General features: G+C 58.1%; 1 protein-coding gene across 11 annotated transcripts in view; it reads left to right on the forward strand.

The window, feature by feature from the left end:
• The window catches only part of NAV1 (neuron navigator 1), a 232,671-nt gene that overhangs the window by 142,497 nt on the left and 68,597 nt on the right, over positions 1–21,577 (forward strand). For 4 of the 11 annotated variants that reach the window (XM_051820457.2, XM_070055084.1, XM_070055085.1 and 1 more), the window contains exon 1: positions 15,028–15,309. The exons of the other annotated variants lie outside the window; for them this stretch is intronic. In XM_051820457.2, the coding sequence (XP_051676417.2) occupies positions 15,257–15,309 (53 nt within the window). In that variant the 5' untranslated portion in view covers positions 15,028–15,256. Of the gene's footprint in view, positions 1–15,027; positions 15,310–21,577 lie in introns of those variants that run through there. 11 annotated transcript variants of the gene reach the window in all.

Consider the following 21,577-nt stretch of genomic DNA (forward strand, 5'->3'; position numbering starts at 1 on the left):
CCACTTGCGATTCTACTAATGTGAACCCAGGGAGGCAGCAGGTGATGGCTCAAGTACTTGAGTTCCACGTGGGGGACACCTGGGTGGGGTTCCTGGCTGTTGGAAGCATCCGAAGGCAGGGACCAGTGGAAGGGAGAACTCTCATTCTCTGTCCTAAGATTGAGTGCCATCCTATTGTAGGGGTGGACCCTGCTTTGTGTTTGCGTTCTTCCATTAGTAGGTTGTTTCCGCTCTTTGGCTGTGAACATTGGGGGATGGAGGGTGTGTGTAGGGGGAAGATCCTTCAAACAGTTCGTGGAAAATGTGTATTATGCAAAAACTATGTAAGGGGTTTTAAGCATATATCTATTTATTTGAAAGGCAGAGTGATAGAGAAAAAGGAGGAGAGAGTGCTTCCACCTGCTGGTTCACTCCCCAAATGCCTGCAACAGCCAGGACCGGGCCAGAGCAAAGCCAGGAGCCAGAAACTCCATCTGGGTCTCCCATATGGGTGGCAAGGGTCAAGTTTCTCACAACTGGGACTTGAACCCACACTCTTTTCAGGTGTTTTTTTTTTTTTTTTTCCAGGCAGAGTAGACAGTGAGAGAGAGAGAGACAGAGAGAAAAAGATCTTCCTTTGCCGTTGGTTCACCCTCCAATGGCTGCCGCGGCCAGCGCGCTGCGGCCAGCGCACTGTGCTGATCCAATGGCAGGAGCCAGGTGCTTCTCCTGGTCTCCCATGGGGTGCAGGGCCCAAGCACTTGGGCCATCCTCCACTGCACTCCCTGGCCACAGCAGAGAGCTGGCCTGGAAGAGGGGCAACCGGGACAGAATCTGGCGCCCCGACTGGGATTAGAACCTGGTGTGCCGGCGCCGCAAGGCAGAGGATTAGCCTAGTGAGCCGCGACGCCAGCCTGAACCCACACTCTTGATATGAGATGCAGGCATCCAAGGGGCAGTTGAACCTGCTGGACCATGGTGCCCACCTCAGGGTTTCAAAAAAAAATTTTTTTTTACCAAAGTAAACACCTTGTATTTCCACTTTTCCACAAGTTTTCTGCGGTGTCCTCATGCAAACACCTGTTCAAGTCCCTGCTTTGAAATGGGATTGCCGAGCCGTGCTGTATTGCCTCTGATTTTCTGAGGAACCACAATACCGTTTAACACCGAGACTACAGCATTTTCCAGTCAGCAGTGCACAAGGGTCTTCATTTCTCTGTACTGTTGCCAACATTGACTATCTTAGAGGGTTTTTAAGGTATATATGAGCATATTAATGGATTTTAAGTGGGGGCTTCTTGTGTTTTTTTGTTTCTCTGAGAGGCAGAGAGAGAGAGAGAGAGGGAGAGAGTGCACTCATGTCCACTGATTCATTCCTCCAGTACGTGCAAAGGGCAGTGCTGGGCTTGGGGGAGCCGGACACTTGCTCCGTGTCTCCCCCGTGGGTGGCAGGAACCCAGTGCCTCCGCCCACCACTGCCTCCTCAGGTCTGCGTTGGCAGGAAGCTGGAGGCAGGAGTGGCACAACGGGCAGTCGGGTGTGGGATGCAGAGGCTAAGCCCTCACTCCCTGGTTGTGGTGGGTCTGCGCTTTCCTCCTGGTTGGTGACACCGAGCGTCCATCCGTGCCCACCGTCCATGTGTCTGCTGTCTGCACGAAGTTGTCCGGTTTTCGTGGCTGAGTTGCGACAGGGCTTTTATTTTACATTCTGCATACGAAGCCCTTACCGGATACGTGCTTTGCAAATATTTTCTCTGACTCATGGGTTGCCTTTCATTCTGGTCGTGTCCTTTGCTGCCCGAAGGTTTTCATTTTGCTGACATCCAGTTCATCTTGGTTTTGCCCCTGCTTCGGTGTCGTATCCAAAAAATCTTTGCCAAATTCCATGTCGTGCAGCCTCCCCATTTCCTTCTGAGCGTTCTGTAGATGGTGGGTCTCTTCCGAAGTGCCGGTTCCACGCCACATTGCACACCTGCTAATGCGGAGTCTCTGTGTCCCCCGGGATCCATGTCTTTCTGAAGCTTTTTTATTTTTCTTTCTGATGACTTGGGACCAGTCTGGCTTCTCGCCTAGTACAGAAATCTCGACAGTATTCCCTGTGCCAGCCTTTCAGCCTTGACCGTCATGAGCTCGGTGACAGGGAGCTTCCTCCATTTCATACAGGATTAAGTTATAAGGAATTCCTGAGTATCAGCCCTCGTCTGCTGGCCTGTCACTTCTTGCCTGTGATTCACATCCTCTCATCTGGGAAGATCACCCAAATATTTCAACATGTTCTTGATGACTGCTCAAGTTGTCTTTAGACCAAAAAAGAAGACAAAAGCAGGGAGAGAGGACGGCCCCCGCTCGCTGCGTAGCCTGGTTTTCCAGACCTTTCTCTGGCCGGGTCACCGCCTCCTGCAGACTCTCAGGTTGTCTCTGAGCCTCTCAGCACTGGCACCCAGGCTGATGCCCTGCTTGTCCCGAGAAGTGGACCCGCCAGGGCACCGTGCCGGGCGCGACACTGCGGACAGCCCTCGCTGACAGCTCGGGACGTTTCTACCACTTGAAAAGAGAAAAGGAATTTGTTTTTCTAAAAATAGGGCCGTCTGGAATTTAATCTAAGGAAGAAGATAAGTTGCACAGCCGTCTGTCCTCCCCATCCCCGGCATCCAGGGTTGGGTGGGAGGGCGCCCACAGCAGTCCCTGTGCAGAGGTGAACACGGGCACCGGGCTTGGGGCCAGGCGTGCAGGGGCAGCAGTGGGAGACGCTGAGTCCTCGCCTGCTTTCATGTGGGTTACTTAGTACCTCTCCGGGTGTCCGTGTCTGTCCATGCCCGTGGTGGGGTGGGTGGGCCATGTGGAAGCTTCGTGGCAGTAACTGGTGGGAACCCGCAGGCCTTGCCGGCAGTGGAGCTGCCAAGTCCCACAACTCCAGGGGGCGCCAGTCACTTTGTACATAGGCAGCTGCAGGCCTGGCAGGGCTGCTGTCCAGCCCCCACGCTCAGGGCCATAGCGCCTTGTTCTGAGACAGCAGGCCCCAGCCTCATAGGCCTGGGGGGGCGTGGGTCTGGGGACACGGGGATTTCTTGGTGACACTGCCACAGCCCGTGTCCCGCCCCAGGTGGGTCCTTGGCCTCTGTGTGTGGCTGGCTGGCCCCGACTTCTTGCTTCCTGCTGGCCGCCTTCCCTCCCCTCCCCGCCTGTCCTCTTGAACTGCGCTCGGGGGCTCAGGAACAGATGGGATCTGTTTCCTCCTTGGCTCTCAAGTGTCCTGACGTTGAAAAATGTCAAATAAAACAAACTGTGGGCCCCTGCCTTCTCCCAGGCTGGCTCTGTGCTCCCGAGCCTTAAAGAGACACTTCCAGCCGGGCGGCGGGGGCCTCGGCCGCGGCTCCCAGCCCCTGAGGTTCGCCACCCAGCCGCTGTGAGTGGCGGGCATTCTCCTGCAGTGGGTGCTGCGTCTGTGCCAGAGAAGAGAACCCTTTGGGATTCCAGTGGAAGCAGCAGAGTTGTCTGTCCCATTTTTTTAAAATATTTTTTTATTTTATTTATTTGTAAGTCAGAGTTACACAGATAGAGGAGAAGCAGAGAGAGAGAGGTCTTCCATCCGATGGTTCACTCCCCAGATGGCCGCAATGACTGGAGCTGTGCCGATCCAAAGCCAGGAGCCAGGAGCTTCTTCCTGGTCTCCCACGTGGGTGCAGGGGTCCAAGGACTTCGGCCATCTTCCACTGCTTTCCCAGGCCACAACAGAGAGCTGGATCGGACATGGAGCAGCCAGGACTTGAACAGGCACCCATATGGGATGCCGGCGCTTCAGGCCAGGGCGTTAACCTGCTGCGCCACAGCACCGGCTCTGTCCGTCCCATTTCTACCATCTCTGCTTCCTGGCCATTGTTGGGGCATCGTGCCCCTGGGAGCTGGACCAGGCGTGGCTTTGCCCACGGAACACGATGTCGGGGCGGGGGGGGCGGGGGCAGAAAGCAGAAGGGGGCCGTCCTGGGGAGAGCCCCGTGTTCAAGTTCAGGAAGGAAGCTCAGTGCCTGCCTTTGCGGGACTTCTGACCTAAGAGGGAGGCGGGGAGCTGCTGAGTCCACGTAAAGCTGATGGCCTGGGAGGGCAGTGGAAGATGGCCCAAGTGCCTGGCCCTGCACCCGCGTGGGAGGCCAGAAGAAGCTCCTGGCTGCAGTCTGGCCCACTCCTGGCCATCACAGCCATTTGCCAAGTGAAGCAGTGGATGGAAGATTCTCTTCTGTGTCTCTCCCTCTCTCTGTAACTCTGCCTCTCAAATAAATAAGTAAATCTTTAAAAAAAAAAGTTAGAAAAATGTAAAGGGCCCTTGGTTGGAAATGGGTTGTTCTGATCTCGTTAATGTTCTGTTCATTTCACTGATGGCCTCTGTCTTCATTAGGAGTTGTTAGAAATCAGAATAAGATTTATTTATTAATTTGAAGACAAATCTACAGAGAGAGGGAGATGAGAGAGGTCTTCCATCTGCTGGTTCAGAGAGCAAAGTGGCCTCAGTGAAGCCAGGATGCATTAGCAGGGAGCTGGACCAGAAGCCAAGTAGCTGGGACTTGAACTGGCACATGCGGGATGCCAGCCTCGCAGGTGGCGGCTTAACTTGGCAGATAAATACATTGAATTTGGAGTCTGTAGCGAGGCCTAGTGGTGTTTCACTGGTTGACCGTCCTGCAGTGCACAGTTCATGAAGCAGACCTTGGAGAATGGGCTTGGCGACGCCCGCTGGCCGAGTGGTAGCCATCCGGGTCTCAGGTGAGGGCTGCCGGCCTCTCTGCCTGGGTTTGGAGCCTGCCTCTTCCTCTGCTGTCTTCACCTCCCACTGATTCGGATTCCACAGCTGAAAACGCGGACTGGAAGATGAGGGTCAGGTTAGTTCATACCTGTACCTCTGACAGCACGGGTGCGTGACGAATGCTGGCTGTCCTGAGCCACTTGGTGACGGACGTCAGCAAGTCGATGGCCTCGGCTGGCACGCGCATGTTCTGAACACTGATAACGGTATTTGCAAAAGTGTGTGTTAGCCTTCAGGCTTGAAAGTGAGGCTTGCCGTCCTCACCAGGAGGATGACAGGGAAAGTTGGTCGCCCAGTGAGATGGAAAATCCTGACCCACGCTGACCTGTTTGTGCAATGTTGTCATGCGGCAAATGGTGCCCAGCTGGTGGTCTGGGGCCCGGACCATGAGTGCAGCGTGTGGGAGCTAAGCTGACCGCACGCGGGATCACTCGAGTGGCTGAGACCCCTTTCCTGCCGTCGGTCCCTCGAGTCGGACGCGTGTTTCCCGGGTGTGAAGAATGCCTTGAGCTGCTGTCTTAGTCTTTTGGGTGCTACTGCACCAGAGCGCTAGAGTGGGCGATTTGTAACGAGCGGAAGTTCCTTTGGCTTGCAGATCTTGAGGGTTGGGAAGTCTAAGCTCAAAGGAGCACCTCCGGTGGGGGCTTTTGCTGTGTCATCACCCCACAGTGGGAGGGGGAAGGGCGAGAGAGGTGCGCACACAAGAGAGGGGCGCCCAACTCCTCCCTGGTCTCCTGTGAGGATTTTGTTTATTTATTTGAAAGGCGGAGTCTCAGAGAAAGAGGAAGAGGCAGAGAGAGAGAGAGATTCTGTCTTGGTTTGCTCCCCAGATGGCCACAACCACCAGATCTGGGTTAGTAGGCCACAGCTAGCAACCAGGAACGCCATCCGGGTCTCTCACGTGGGTGACAGGGACCCAAGTCCTTGAGCCGTCTTTCCCTGCCTTCCCAGACACCTCAGCAGGAAGCTGGATTGGAAGTGGAGCAGCCGGAACCCCAGTCAGTGTGGTGCTGGTATCATGCAGCCCAGAGCTGGCCCCCGAACTTAACCTTTTATAGGAACCCTCTCCCACGGTAACTAACCCACTCCTGTGATCCCAGCATTAATCCATTCAGAGGCCCTGTCTCTTACCACTGTTCTACTGGGGGCTAAGCTTCCAACACGCGTGCTTTTGGGGGACACCTTAAACCATAGCAGCGGGATAGCCATGGAAGCAACCTCAAGACAAGGGTTTGAGTGTGTGTGTGGGGGGTGTGTGTGTGGGAGGTGCTCCCAGAAAGCACTGATGGGGAGTGGGAGGAGTCAGGGAAGAGGCAGGGACCTGCATGAGGGCTGCCCTCATACAGGTTACTGCTGCAGGCACCCGGAGGCCTGGGTTTCCAGAAGAGGCCATGGCGTACACTTGCCCCACCCTCGGGCAAGGACACCTGTGTGTTTCCCTGTGTGCCCCTGTTCACTGTTGGCTGAGGGCACGTGTGGGCATTTGCAGGCCACTCCACACGGGCTCAGTTCCAGGTGCCTGCCATAGAGCTCGTTGGAAGGGTCGGTGAGCAGTGGCTGCAGGGAAAATGTGACTGGGACACACATGCCATTAATTAGGAAGGGGCAGTTTCCTGGGTCTGACGGGAGGGAGGGGATGGCTGCAGAGGGCCCCTGGCTCTCAGACACCCCTGGATTCCAACAAAATGGGGGATGCCTCTCCTCGGCCAGTGCAGGGTTAATCTATATGCCACGTCTATTCAGATCCAAAGAGGTTGGTGGAAGGTTGGAGCAAGCCACGTATTCCAGAGGGGCAGCTGGATGTGTGGTGGTTGCCATGGCAACCGATGCCACCCGAGGGGTGGCCCCTCCTCTGGGTGTCCTAGTAACCTACAATTGGGCTGCTGGAGTTTCGGCTGAGAGCAATGACGTACACTGGGGGTGGTGGTTAGTATGGATAAAGCGTGGAGGATGCTACTGAATGGGTGTGGCTTCCCCATTACCTGTCCGCTTGCCTCTCCTGGCCGGCCCCCTCCTCTCACCCACAGACCTGCTGTCCTGTGATGGCCACCTGGGCTTGTGCGATGCCCAGAAGTCCCCTGCAGCCGGATGCTATGGGGACAGCACCTGTGTGGAAAGGGGACAGGCGTGGGTTCAGATCCAGCTCTGAGGCTCCGGGAAGGCCAGTGATCCCCTGTGAGTGGGCACAGTAGCCTGGGAGGAGGAGCGTTGTCAGGATGTCAGGCGATCCAGCGTGTGTGACGCCCCGGGTGCCCAGTAGGTGCCCAGTAGTCACCTCACTCCTCCTGGTTGGTTCCTAGAAAAACCACAGCTGCAGAGGCCACCCTGCAATGGAGCCTCCCTGCCTGGGCAGTGACGCCCAGGTTGCCAAGTCTCGTGCCTCCAGAGAGCCCCCCTCCCTTGTCCCAGTGCTGGCCTGGAACTGGCATGCGTGACTGGTACTGTAACACTGGGTGCTTTCTGGATTCGCTCACCGGTGCACAGCACGTATGATTGGCACCGCGTGAAATGGCATTATGTCACTTAACCTTGACAACACCGTGTGTGGACTTCTCTCCTCCACTCACAAGGCAGGAAAGTGGAACTTGTCCTAACGGGCTTGACAGGATCACAAAACCGGGGAGTGACAGTGTCGCTCCCCCTCTTCGTGGAGGAACGACACAGGACCCTGCGCTGTTCTTTCGTCTGCTCGGCCCTCCCCGGGTTTGCTGCTGGTTCTTCCCGGGTTGGCTACTATCCCTTCCACCTCCGTGGAAGGGCAGTTCCCCCGGCCACATTCCCCACTTCCGCAGGGGAGCGGCACACCGCCGGCCGGCTTTCTCGGGGGCTGCACGGGTTCCCTTAGATGTTCCCCATAGATGTTCCTGGTGCATGCCGTCTCTCTCCTCCTTTATAGTCCTCCTCTGCCAATCCTAACTCGGCTGCCCACACGCCGAGTACGCTGCTCTCCTCCAATCAATAGCAAGTCCTACAGTTTATTAGTTGAACTGGAGGCAGCTGTGCGGAAGCTGTTTACTTCTCTCCCAGCGCCATATTGTGGGAGAGCAGATGCATAGAATACGTCTTAATTCCAGTAACTCAGTCTAGTCCGGTTGCTCCCCACAGACAGGACCCAGCTTCCATGCCCTATGCTCATCCCACTGTACCCACAGTGCACCAAGAGCATGCCAGGGGCGGGGGTCTCACGCCTTCCACCGGGGAGCTTCCCAAGAACAGAGACCCTGTCTTCTGCCAGTGAGATTCCCCCAACGCCCAGCAGCCTGCGTTCTCAGCCATGCTGCTGACTGACCACTGAGTGGCTGTTGGAGGCCCCCTCTTGGGATGCCCCTAAGTGACCTCTCCATCTTCCAGGAGGGGGGTCTTGCTTTGGGGAGCCATAAAGTAGCCACAACCAGGAGCTCTGGGCCAGCGGCAGAAGGAACCGACTCAGCCTGCATGAATACAAGTCCTTGTTTGACTGCAGCTCAAAGGCATAGCTGTCCCAGGGTGCTCGGGAGAGCCCAGCGCTGGGCTTTGGGTGCTCAGATGTCTCTGGCCAGGCAGCAAAAGCGCATTCAGTGCAGTTGAAGGAAGGCCAGCAGGCCGGGCAGGGGCGCTTTCCCAGTGAGCTGTGTGCAGGGCCACCCCAAAGAGGCTGCGCACTGAATTGTGCTTGCCCGTGCTTCGGGGTACGGTGGAGCAAATGCAGGCAGGTGTGTGAAAGTCTGGGTGTGAAAGCAGGCAGGAAGGACAGAGGCCAGCATGTGGCGGCCTGAGAGGGATCAGCACTCGCTGAATATGCGGGACAGGGTCATGGAGAGAGAAGGTCGATGAGGCTGCCGCGTGGGCTGTGCCATCAACACACAGAGCCAGCGTGCTCGTGAATGAGAGACAGACACTCGCTGTGTGAGCTGCATCCAGACACTCGTGGACACAAGGAGGCTGTGTGTGCATGAGATCGCCAGGCACCCCAAGCGTCTGAGAGGTGCAGGGACTTCCAGGAGCGGGGAGTGCCTGGGAGTGCTCGGCCTGGGGCCCTGAGCCAGGGCGAGGGTGAGCGTGCCCTCCCCAGCCCGCCCCTTCTCCCTTGGCTTGCTCATCTGCAAGGGGTCCGTCTTGGGCCTGGTCCCTTCTTTCTCGGGTGTCTCGGGCAGATCTCTCGCCCTCCTGCAGCCTTCGTCCCCAGGTCCCCAGCCCCTCCTCTCGTCGTCGCCTCTCTGGATCTCGGCAGTCTTCCTCTGCTTCCGTGTCTGGCTTCTGTCTGGGCCCCTGTGGGCTTGATGACAAGGGGGCAGTTCAGGAATGACACTATCTTCGCATCCATGGCCGTGTGGACAGGCTTGGGTGGTGGGACTTCTCGCCCCAGGCGTTCCCAGGGCTGCCGAGTGTTATTGGAAGAGGAGGGACACAGCTTATCGGGCTGTCACTGCCCTTTTCCAAGCCACAGCCTCTGCACGAGGGCCCTGGGGGAGAGCCAAGCTGCCCTGGGCCCACGCTGGAGCCAACTTTCCCCAGATGTTCCCTGGTCTCTGGATCCAGCCAAGGCAAGGAGCTCCCCATGGGAGGGTCCAGCCAAGAGATCCCGCCCTTCCAGTGCCGGGCAGGTGCCCTGAAGTGTGGCAGGAGTGGCCACATAAGCTCGCCTGTCTCTGGCTGTCTCTGTGGTTCGTTTCCTGTTCTTGGAAGGCAAAACGGCACAGTGAATGGAACATTCTGGGGTCTCGTTGACCTGGATTTAATTTCCCGTTTGCCACTCACTCCCTGCGTGGCTTTGTGCGTCAGTCTCGTCATCGGAAAGACAAGAGGATGATGACAGCCACCTCGTGCTGTTGGTTCATCTGGGCAGTTTGAGACACTTGGAGACACTGTGGATACAACAAGGGGGAGATAGACTCACACAGAGCGAACGTGGCAAGTTATGTACAAAACTAAATGTACAGGTTGGGGGTGCTGTGTGCGGGGGGGAGGGGCCGAGCGTGGAGATAGGGTGGCCAGGGAAGGCTTCTGTGGTAAATTATGCAGATAACAGGATGGAACCATCCAGGCAAACAGCAGAGCACGTGCAAGGGCCCAGAGGCAAAGTGGGCACGAGCTCAAGGAGGCTCTGACCACGAGCTCAAGGAGGTGTCTGACCCAGGGCTAGGAATGGGGAGTGTGGCCAGAAGTGAGGTCAGGAGGTAGCCAGGGGCCAGGTAAAGAGGGCCCCGTGTACGAGGAGAAGCCCTGGAGGACTTCAGGGAGGGGGCGGTAGCATCTAATGTGCTCTGCTGTGAGGGGAAGGGGCCCCCGAGACTCCAGGTGGAGCAGGCGGTGGCCCAGCCCAGGATGCGGGGTGGAGGGAGGCAGGAGGGTGCAGGGTTAGAGGTCCACCCTCACTCAACTGCACGAGGTCTCGGCCCTGCCTCCCAGAGACTCGGGGTCCCACTCGGCACCCGGGAGGCTGGGGTCGTGGGTGCTCGGGCTGTTCTGAAGTAGTTGCTCCTGGTGTCGGGGTCTCCTGAGCTAGAGTGGTTGTACACAGACAGATGCATGCACACGGCACCCTTAGGAATCCTCCCAGTGACCTGCCCTGAGGACCCTGCAGGCCCCCACTGCAGAGGCAGCCCCCCTCCCAGCCTCGTCCTGTGGCCCGGGGTCCTCAGGATGGTGGGAGCTGGTGAGATCTAGGGGCTCCCCTCTCTGCTGCTGCTCCCAGCGGTAAGGACGGTGGTGGGAAATGCGAGTCCCCTCAAAGGTCATGTAAATATTTGCAGAGCGGTAGCACAGCTGGGAGCAGGCTCCTCCCTCCAGCTGGCCCATTTGCCATCTGGAGGGGTCTCCGCCGGGCTCTGGCACGTTGCACTGTGCATCTGTTGGGCCCCCAGTTCTAACTCTGCTGCCTGCCTTCAAAAGCTTCCGGACTGGGTCCTGGGCTGGCCCCACAGGTGAAGGTGGCAAGAACAGGTGCCACTGTCTGGTGGCAAGGAGCCGGGAAGCCCGGGTGGTGTGCAGGGGTCTTGAGCCACGTGCCTGCCCCTCCTGTCCAAACCAATCCTGTTGGGCTCTGACATTTTGGATTCTCCAACCACGCGACATGGGTCTGGCTCAGGCCCCCTGGGGAGAGCCTGGAAGTTGGTGGAGAAGGTCACAGCTTCACTGGGTCAGGGCAGGGGAGACGCTGGCCAGGTTCGTGCACAAGGAACCCTGGAAAACCCAGCATTGCTGATAGGCCAGGAGATCCCCTGGGGGCGGGCACTTGACCTGGTCCTGTGACCCCAGCTGGGATATCTGGGTCCCACATCCATCGCTCCAGCTTCCTGCTCAGGCAAGACCCCAGCAGGCAGTGGTGACGGCTCAAGTAGTTGAGACCTGGATTGAGTTCCTGATTCCTGGCTTCAGCCTTGGCCCACGCTCAGCCTGTGCTTGCATTGGGGAATGAACCAGTGGATGCGGGAGCGCTCTCTCTCTCTCTCTCTCTCTCCCCCCCCCCACCCTTCCCCTCTTATTGTCTTTCTGCCTCTCAAAAAAGAAAGAAAAGAAAAAGAAATGTTGGGGAGCCGTGGCCTGGGCCTACTGTCTTGGTCCCCTCTTCTAATCTCTGTGGCCTTGACTGTGCTGAAGTGGTGCAGTGGCACCTGCCTCACCTCAGATCCTGATTGGTTGGAAATAGGATGATGTCATCGACCTGGAAGTACTGGAAGCTTCTGCTATGCAGAGGGCTGGCAGTGACTTTTCCAGACCCTGCAGTCAAGGTCACAACCCCAGGGTTCTGTGGGGTCACTCAGGGGTCTGGGGGTGGGGGTAGGGGTTTGAAAGCTGGGACTGGAGGAGTGGCCAGGTGATTCCCTAAGGAAAGGGTTCATCTACCAAGCTCCCTCTCATGCCCCCCCCCCCCCACAAATCCTCCACTCTGGTCCCGTTCCTCCTCTTTCCAGTCCCTGGGTTGTAATTGGCTGTTTGTCCCGACACTGCCAGCTCAGCCTGGCCGAGGTGTGGAGGGGTCTTGGGCCCAGACTTGTGGGTGGGGCAGGAGATTTTCCACGTAGGAACTAAACAGCTCATAACTGAGGGAGAGAGAAACAAGGGCGGGGCAGAGTGGACGCCTACCTTGGCCTCTGATCTTCTCCAGGGTCTCATTTCTGGGGCTCCCCCGAGAAACCAGGGGCGCGGTCAGGCCCCAGACAGATAGCAGGGGAACCCAGGACACCAGCACCCAGGGGCTTGGCAAGTCTCTCTCTCCGTCCCGCCTCCCTCCCTCTCTGTCTCTCTCCTCCCTCTTGCCCCACCCTAACCAACCTCACTGACCTCTGGATGTCAGTGCTGGACATGGAACTTTGGCTGGGACGACTGAACCTGAGCCCGGGTGGCTCCAGGCATCCTTTGAGGTGGGGGAAGTGGGGGGAGCCTCCCCCGCCCCCCGACACACATGCACAGGCACACAAGAGTCTGGCTGAGGGGCCTCGTGCACATCACTCAGGGGTCTGCCCTCTGCTTCAGACAGGTCTTTGTGTACCTCAGTTTCCCCCACTCTGATGGTGCAGACCTGGGGCCACATGAGCTCAGGGCTCCTACTTCTCTCAGGCCTCTCCTCTTCCCTCTCCCCGTCAGTGGCTGTGGTTTTTGGTTTTTTTTTTTTTCCTGGAAAAATGTTTACTGGACAACAGCTCCCTCTCAGCAGTAGGTGTCTTCCCCTCCAGCCTGTGTGTGCCTCAGCTGCTTGGGCTACAGCCCTGGGGTGGGCAGCGTCAGGGCCGTTGATGGGGAGACCACTTTCCTCTCTTCCCAAAAGCCCCCAGACCACATTTCTCTTTGGTGCGGCTGTGCAGGTACCCAGGCTGCCTTGGCTGGGTGCTGAAATAGCAGGTGCAGATTGCAAAGCCTCTTGGGCCCTACCCCTGCGCTGTAAAAGCCCCTTCTGGCCCCCAGCAGCAGGGGGCTTGTCTCCACCACATGCCCCACCTTCCCCATCCAGGAGGAGACAGGGGTACATGGAGGTGGCAGCCTGGGACTCTGCATGGAGCCCCAGGAGGAGGGGTGTGGAGTCCTCAGACAGCTGAGCACCCTGGCCCCCCTGGGCTGAACTGCAGGTTGAGACTTGTGCCCCAGCCCCAGTGGGGTGGGGGTGAATGCAGGCAGGGTGGGCTTGCTGTGAGGGCCACGTGGGCCCCCAGCGCTGTTCAGGGACAGTCCCGTTCCCTCCAAGTAAGCCTCTCTGTGCCCTGCCCCATCCAGGCCTCAGATGGCGCCCCCTCCACGTCTCCTGGCCCCTGGCCGGAAAGATGGTGCCCCCTCCACGTCTCCTGGCCCCTGGCCGGAAAACCACAAAGGAAGAAAGTGTAGGGCAAACCTGCAGCTGGGTCTGGGGGCAGGCACCCTGCTGCCGAGGGATCCCGCTGGCTCAAGCTAAGGAGAATCCCTTCTGTGTGCCGTGAGCTGTTCCCTGATGCCTCTGCAGATGCTCAGCACGGCTGCGGACAGAAATCCCCAGAGAACCCAGTGCCCTCCCCTTCTGGGACAGCACAGGGCCAGGAGAGCCAGCAAGAGGGTCTGGTCCAGGCACCCCATGCTGGACCAAGGGGAGAACAGGTCGCCCGCCTGCCTCTCTCCCATCTCCCACGGCTGCCTGCCTGGGAGCCACGGTGTCTCTCCTAAGTCTCACCACCCAGCCATTCACAGCAGAGTGCAGGAGTGGAAACCTGTTTGCCTGGTGTGCATGGGTAGTCTGAGAGATGGGTCTGAGGTCACTGCCGAACCTTACTCCCCTTTGACGGGAGATTTGGGAAACGCAGGGACAGGAGAAGACCTCTCCCCCAACCCAGCCTGCCCCGGGCCCAGGACAGAGCCCCTTCTTCTGAGGATTTCTGGGATCAAAGCACCATCTGGACTTTCTTCAAGGCCTGGGCAGTTCAGGAGGAGTGTGAATCCCCCACCCCAAACACACACAGGACATTTGTGGAAACTGAGGCCCAGAAAGCTCCAGGGGTGTGAGACCTGGGGCTCACTCACACCGAGCTGCCCAGCGCCAGTGGGTGTTTTGCACCCACTTTAGTCCAGCACTTTCGGAGACCTTTAAAAAATTATTGTGTGAAAGGGAGAGAGCGCGAGCGCGCACTTGCTGAATCTGCTGGTTCACTCCTCCAGTGCCCACCCTGGCCAGGACTGGGCCAGGCCAAAGCCGGAAGCCAGGAACTCAACCCAGGGTCTCCCATGTGGGTAGCAGGGACCCAAGTACTTGAGCCAGAGTGCACGTTAGCAGGAGGAGAGCTGACACTGCGGCTGGAGCCCAGGAACCCCAGGATGGGATTGTGGGTGTCCCAAGCCACACCAGATGGCCCAGCTTTGGGGGGAGGGCTTTGAAAAGAAGGAGTTGCTGTTGGTTGTTGCTTCAAGAAGGCAGGTGTACTCAGTCCATTTCTTCGATGGAGTCTTCCTGTTTGTGCAGCTTATGGTGGGACTGGGACCAGCCTTAGACACTGGGCCCCTTGCAGGGTGAAGAGTGAGGGCTGGAAGAGGGCCAGCCAGTGGAAGGGCCCTGCTACTGGGTCCCACTGTTTTTTTGTTTTTTAACCCTACAACAAAATCTTTGTTTCCCAAGAAATCAGCTGCAAATGCCTCCTGGAGGAAGGTGCAGAGCCTTGCGTGCTGTGAACTGGTCTTTGTCCCCACAGCCTCCCCCAGCAGGCATACCTTCCTCCCAGTCAGCATCTTCCGAATGTTGGAATGTTGGGGTGACGTCTGTCGCCCATCCCCTGAGGGTGTCAGGACTTCCAGAGCGCTTGCACCAGCTTAGCCGCCCCTGCTCTAAGCGGTTCTGAGCCACCTCTGGCAATCTGTACCCTGTCTGACCTTCATCCGGCTCACATCTCTCTGCAGACCCGGTTTTAGGCAATGTGCGGATGATCTCTTGCTCCAATTCTGACTCGTGCCTAAAAGTCTAGAAAGGGGCTAGGAGGAGGCCCTCTGTGGGTCGGGTTCTGCCTGGGTCTTCCCAACCCGGTACCGGTACCCACTTGTGCACAGCCCCAAGGAGGGACCTAGTGGGGCATGGCTGCTCACGCCTCCTTCTGCCTCCTGTAGCGTGCACACCAGCCCAGGGGCCATACCTGGCATTGCAGGGGTTAACTCTGGAACAGCCTAGGTGGAGGTCGAGGCCCCCAGCCTTCTTCAGCACCTCTGGGCTTCCAAGGCCACCGGGGCATTGGAGGCTGCGGTGGCTCTTTGTCTACCTGCTCTGGGCCTTAAAGAGCCCGCTGGCAGCCTGCATCACCAGGGCTCGGGACAGAAGTCAGCGACGGGGAAATGGGGCACTGTCGCTTTAAGTACAGCTGGAGCCGTAAGTCGGAGCCGGGGTGGTGGAGAGAAAAGGGAGCGGAGGGCCGGCGAGGGCTGGGTTTCGGGCCCTCCGCGTGGCCTGCAGCTCTTGTACTTTGGTGGCTGTGTGCCGGGTGCCAGGCAAAGGTAGTCCCGGGGCGGGGGGGTGCTGGGTGCCCAGCCCCGCGGATGGCCGCTTGAGCTGCAGAAGATGCTTCATCTGGCCCTGCCCAGGTCGGGAGCGACAAGGAAACTCCCCTGCAGGTAAGCTTGGGGGCCAGACTGCAGGGCTGGGGGCTGGGGCTGGGTGGTGACCCGCTGTGCCCAGCCCCCAGCCCCCCCCCCCCACAGCTGCAGCCTCTGGGTGTGGGGTCCGCAAGAAGGAGGGTCTTGACAGCGCCGGCTTTTCCACCACAGGGAGGGGTGCCGGGACTGCGGGAGCCTTCCGGACCCCTGCGTTTGGCTTGCTGGCCGGTGGGGCTGGGGGTGTCGGAGCGGGGCTAGAAGCCAGGGCATTTAGAACTTCCTGGACAGAGCTGAGACAATGGCACAACTTGATTGAAGTTCACGGTTACTGCAGTGCATGGAGCCAGGGATGGGGGGTTCGGGGAGCCTCAGGGACCAGGCTGGTGGACGGAGGGGGCCCTGCAGCCCTAGGCCGGCTCAGCCAAGGGGCTCCCTGACCCCTGGGGCCCTCCTGGATGGAAGAGAGACCTGGGGGGGGGAGGCCTTGAAATTGTGACTTCCCGCTGGTTGGATCCCGTGTGGGGGAGTGAAGCCAAGGGTCCATGCAGGGAAGGGGTGAGAGCCGCAATTTGGGGTGGTGAGGGTGACACACAGGAGTGCCTTCGCGAAGGGGAAGTGATGTGGCCACAGCCAGCCCGGGGACCCTCTGCTGACTTGGAAGCTGCACTTCCAAGGGAGGGTTAGGAAACTCCCGCAGCCTGAAACACAGGACTGGGGCTTTCTGTTGCTTCTGGGAGGCCCCCCTCCCCCCGGCCCGGGGCAGCTCTCAGCCCAGCGTACACACTCCTTCTCCCAGCCTCCCTCTGCTGGAAGATGGAGGTGAGAGGCCCCGCGGCTCCTCGAACCTCTCACAGCGCAGACTTACAGCGGGTGCTTGCTCCTGCTCCCTAGAGAGCGCCTGGTCTTCTGCAGAGAACCCTGCACACAAAGGCTGGGGTTAGGAGCAGAGAAGTGGGCGGGACGGGCGGGGGGTGGGGGGAGACAGACACAGCTTCTGCCCCAGGGGCACCCGGAGTCCTACTGGCCCCAGACTTGTGTGCCCCACCACACACCAGCCCACGGCAGCCCGGCAGCCTCACCGGAGGGTGCCTGGGACCCTTGAGGTCACTTTGCAAAGATGACTAGTGGGAGGTGGGTGTCCATCTCCCGGCCCAGGAGGAGGGGCCCCTCCCCCACCTTCCACCCCAGTTGGAATCTTTTATGGTCCTCGCGGGATGTGCCGGGGAGACTAGGGCCTCCCAGCCCAAGTTTGCCGTGGTTCTACTCTGAGGTTCTGGGAAGACCCTGAGTGGTGCCCTAGTGCCCCCTGCCCACGCCCCTCACTTCCTGTTTCTCTAGTCTGCCCCTCTCATCCTCCCTGCCCCCCTCAGGGCCCCGCCCCAGCCCCCGGGGCCCCTGGCTCACGGAGTGAGCTGGGTGTCTCATCCTGGGGCCAGGGTTGTGGCGCACTCTCCCAGCTTTTCCCCTGGAGCACATTGCTGGGCAGGTGTGTCGGGGCGGGGCCGGGAGGAGAGCGGGTCAGGTTACACCGACCCCGTCTGCTGCCTGCGGGGCTGGGGCCGGCCTGTGGTTTCCTTCCCTTCCAGGCCCATTGTTGCTGGTGGCCAGCAGAGACGGGATGTTGTAAAGTGCCACACTTGGAGTATAAAGTTTAACTAGGCTGGCTGCGATCTCGCCGAGGAGGGCTGAGCCCCAGCCTGTGCTCTGGGGACCACTCAAACCCTGCCCTGTACTCGAGGTTTCTTTGAGGCCAGCAGGGATCAAAGAGTCGCTTTCCCTGCTGGCTCAGGGTCCCCCTGGAGCTCCAGAGAGGGAGGGGCGGGGTGAGGGCTGATGAGTGAGCTGCACGCAGCCCCACCCCAGCCTGCATTTGCCTGCAAGCAGATGCCCGGGAGGTAACGTTGCACACACACACACACACACACACACACACACCCCGCAGGCTGTCACCAGGCTGTCACCAGGAGCCACACTCAGCCTTTAGCCTGTGGTCTCTCCTCTGCCCAGCAAACCCAAGCCTCCAGCGTTTGGAACCCAGGCATCTGCCCCATTCAGCCCTCCCGACTCCCTCCCGGGAAAGGACCCCTAGCTCGAGCCTGGGGGTCCGTGGGGGTAAGCCCCTTACGCATCAGCCAGAGGCTCCCTGGAGCGGAGGGCCTCACTTGGCACCCACGCGCGGCCACTGTGAGAGGACAAATGTGGGGCTGGGCAGGCCAAGTCACCCTTCCGGCAAAAGCCCTGCCCTTGGCCCAGGAGCTGCTGTGTGTGCGTGTGTGTGTGCGTGTGTGTGTGTGTGTGTGTGTTTGTGATTATCCCATTTCACAGATGAAGGGACTGAGGCAGGGAGAGCAGTGGCCAAGGTCACAGGGGTGGGGTTTGTCCCCACACCTAGGTCTGACTCAAGCCAACCCTGGCCATGCCGTGAGCACACTGTTCAGGCCCTGGCAATACTGAAAGCTGAGGATACAGATGCTGAGGGCAATTTGAGGCCTGAGCGAGGGTCTCGAGGTGGCTTGGGCGCCGGTGGGGGTGTCTGAGTGGGAGTTTCTGCACCACTTTGTGGGTTTGTGACGTCACCGATGGGTCTCCGGCTGCTGCTCTGTAGACTGGAATGCCTGATCTCTCCTTTGGGGATGTAGAAATGACAGCAAGTTGATGGGAGAAGCCGGGGGTGTTTGTGAGTGCGATGGTGAGCGGGTGAGGCCCTGCCCCTGCTTTCTCCAGTCCTCAGATGGCAGTGCCTGTTGGTGTAGCAGTCTAACCAGAATATGTCTTCGTTTTTACCTAAATTTGTAGTTACCCATCTTCAGATTCCTATCCAGCCCAAAACTGTGCTAATTAGGATGGCGTATTTATGCATCCTATTTTCGATAGCAGTTTACATAAAAATAAACCACTTTTTAAAATGTCGTTTTTTTTTTTTAAAGCAACCATATAATCATTCAGTCTTCCCTGTGTGACAGTTCTGTGCCAGCTGCTGGCCTGGAGACTGGTGAAACGGAGCTGGGCCCTAAGCATTTGTGCATTCGTGCATTCAGCAAACTCCAGTCCCTTCCAGGATCCAGGCGCAGAGCTGGAGTGTGGAGGGAGCCGGAGGGAGCCGCAGGGCAGCACTAGCCCCTGCCTCCTGGAAGCGGGTCTCCATACCGTGGCAACAGACAAGGAGACATGAACCAACACATCAATGCGTTCGTTCAGAGTGGGAGAAATGTTCGCGGGGCTGCTGGTGCAGGAGGATGCCATGTTGGTAGAGGAGGCCAGGGAGCCAAGGCTGTGGTTCCAGGCCGCGTGGGCAGCGACGGGAAGCAGGCGGGGAGAAGCCACAGTTGGCGTGGACGTGGACGTGGAAGGCTTCCCAGGGGAGGTGGAAGAGAGTTTTCCAGAGGGATGGGAGAAGGGAACAGGAGAGGTTTCCCCTCGTTCACGGAGCCAGAGACTGCCCTTGCCTTGGCTCCTAAAGCAGAGTCAGATAATCCAGCCGCGTGGAGCGTGAGACTCCGGCCTCCGCCTGATATTCTCGCGATGCTTCAGGAATTCCTAGAAATGCTCCGTCCCTGGACGCTGTTGGACGGGGAAGCCCGAGGACCCTCAGTCTCCAGAAGACGCTGATGACTCTGGGCTAGAAATACGGGAAAGAAAGCTCTGCGGGACCTCCGCCGGCACACGCACGGCCTCCAGGCTGCTGCTCCGGCTGGAGCCCACGGACTTGGCGAGGGCGCCAAGCGTCCCCGTGAGCTAGTGCTGCAGGTGCCGCCTGAGCTGGGGCGGGGTGCTTTCGACAACAGGGAGCAGAGGGAAGTTGGGGAGCTACCCAGGTTTGTTAGGGACGGACCTGGATGCTTTGGGTGCCTTATGTACCCCTCCAGCTACCCAGAAAGACTGATGGTGACGCAACCTGTTTTTTTTAATATTTTATTTATTTGGAGAGGGGGAGAGAGAGAGAAAGAGAGATCTTTTATCTGCTAGTTCACTCCCCAGATGGCTGCAATGGCCAGGTCTGGGCCAGGCCAAAGCCAGGAGCCAGAATTCTCATTTGGGTCTCCCACATGGGTGGCAGGGACCCAAACACTTAAGTCATCCTCCACTATTCTTCCCAAGGCATTAGCAGGGAGCGGGATGGGAAATGGAGCAACCGGGACTCGAACTGGCGTCCATATGGGAAGCCGGCACTGCAGCAGGTGGCTTAACTCGTTGTACCACAGCACCGGCCCCCAGATTTCAAATTTTGAAATTTGTGGGTGTTCAGCTGGTAAAATCTATGCAAGTATTTCCAACAAAAACTCTGAAATCTGAAAGACTTGGGGTCCCAAGCATTTTGGGTCAGCGTAGTGGGGCAGAAGTTCAGACCCCGTCTGGCCTGCCGCACAGCCCTTCCTCTCTGGACTAAATGCCAGGGCCGGGAGTTTGGCTTTCTCAGGCCTGGGCTTACCTATGCTCCTTTTTGAGATGGCAGTTTTCTGCAGAGGAGAGCTGCTCATGAGATTCCCCCCACGAGGAAGTTCTCTTCCATACATCTGTGTCTATACTTTTCCCAGAGTCGCTTATTATATGGTGGGAGTTTTGCCCAATCACAAGTTCCTAGAGGCTGGAGATGTTTACTTAATGCATATGCAGAGTTTGATAATAAGTCTTCTGATGCCGACAAAAGAATAGCTGGTAGAAAACTATCTTTTTATTTTTTTTTTAAGATTTATTTACTTATTTGAAACTCAGAGTTACACAGAGAGGACAGGCAGAGAGAGAGAGGTCTTCCATCCATTGGTTCACTCCCCAATTGGCCACAACGGCTGGAACTGTGCCGATCTGAAGCCAGGAGCCAGGAGCTTCTTCTGGGTCTCCCACGTGGGTGCAGGGGCCCAAGCACTTGGGCCATCTTCTACTGCTTTCCCAGGCCACAGCAGAGAGCTGAATCAGAAGTGGAGCAGGAGGGACTAGATCCAGCGTCCATATGGGATGCTGGCCCTTCAGGCCAGGGCGTTAACCCATCGAGCAACTGCACCGGCCTCAGAAAACCATCTTTTTTTTTTTTTTTTTTGGACAGGCAGAGTGGACAGTGAGAGAGAGAGACAGAGACAAAGGTCTTCCTTTGCCGTTGGTTCAACCTCCAATGGCCGCCACGGCTGGCGCACTGCGGCCGGCGCACCGCACCGCTCCAAAGGCAGGAGCCAGGTGCTTTTCCTGGTCTCCCATGGGGTGCAGGGCCCAAGTACTTGGGCCATCCTCCACTGCACTCCCTGGCCACAGCAGAGAGCTGGCCTGGAAGAGGGGCAACCGGGACAGAATCTGGCACCCCGACCGGGACTAGAACCTGGTGTGCCGGCGCCGCAAGGGGGAGGATTAGCCTAGTGAGCCGCAGCGCCGGCCAAGAAAACCATCTTAAGAGCTTACGTGTGTCAGTCCCTCTTCGGCTGTGCCACGTTTATCCTGTGTCACATCATACTTAGCGTTCTTCAGATGGAGTCGAATCATGTCCTCAGCTTTGGAAGATGAAAGCCAATCCAGCAGCAAGTATTATCTATTTTTAAAGATTTGTTATTTAATTGAGAGGGAGAGACACAGAGAAAGGTCTTCCATTCACTGGCTCACTCCCCACATGGCTGCAACAGCTGGAGCTGCACCAATCCGGAGCCAGGAGCCAGGAGCTTCCTCCCGGTCTCCCACACGGGTTCAAGGGCCCAAGCACTTGGGCCTTCCTCTACTGCTTTCCCAGGACACAGCAGAGAGCCGGATAGGAAGAGGAACAGTGGGGACTAGAACCAGCGCCCACATGGGATGCCGGCGCCGCAGCCGGAGGATTAACCTACTGTGCCAGGGCGCTGGCCCCGAGCAGCAAGCACTTTTTAATGACCTAGCACGTGCCAAGAACCGTGCTCAGCCCTGCAAAGCCAACAATGGCATTGAGCTCACTACAGAGAGCTCTGACTTGGCTTTTCCAGGGAAGGTGGCTCTGAATGGGGAGAGGGCACGGAGGCCACTCTTCTTGGTGCTTAAGTGTAGTGAGCAGTGTGTTGATTTATTGGTTTTCCTCGTCCCATTGTTAACAGGACCCTCATCCTCCATGCGTATAAGTTAAAGGTGAACGAGCGGATTAGACTCATGCTTGGGAAACCTGCATCCATTAGAGTACGTGGGGTCCAGTCCCATGTCTGCTTCCAGTCCAGCTTGTTGCTGATGTGCAATCTGAGAGGCAGCCCGTGATGCCAAGTGCTTGAGTCTCTGCCACCCATGCGGGGACCTGGGTGGAGCTCCTGGCTCCTTGCTGCAGTCTTGCCCGGCCCAGCTGCTG

This window comes from Oryctolagus cuniculus, chromosome 13 (genome assembly GCF_964237555.1).
Source record: "Oryctolagus cuniculus chromosome 13, mOryCun1.1, whole genome shotgun sequence".
NCBI lineage: Eukaryota > Metazoa > Chordata > Mammalia > Lagomorpha > Leporidae > Oryctolagus > Oryctolagus cuniculus.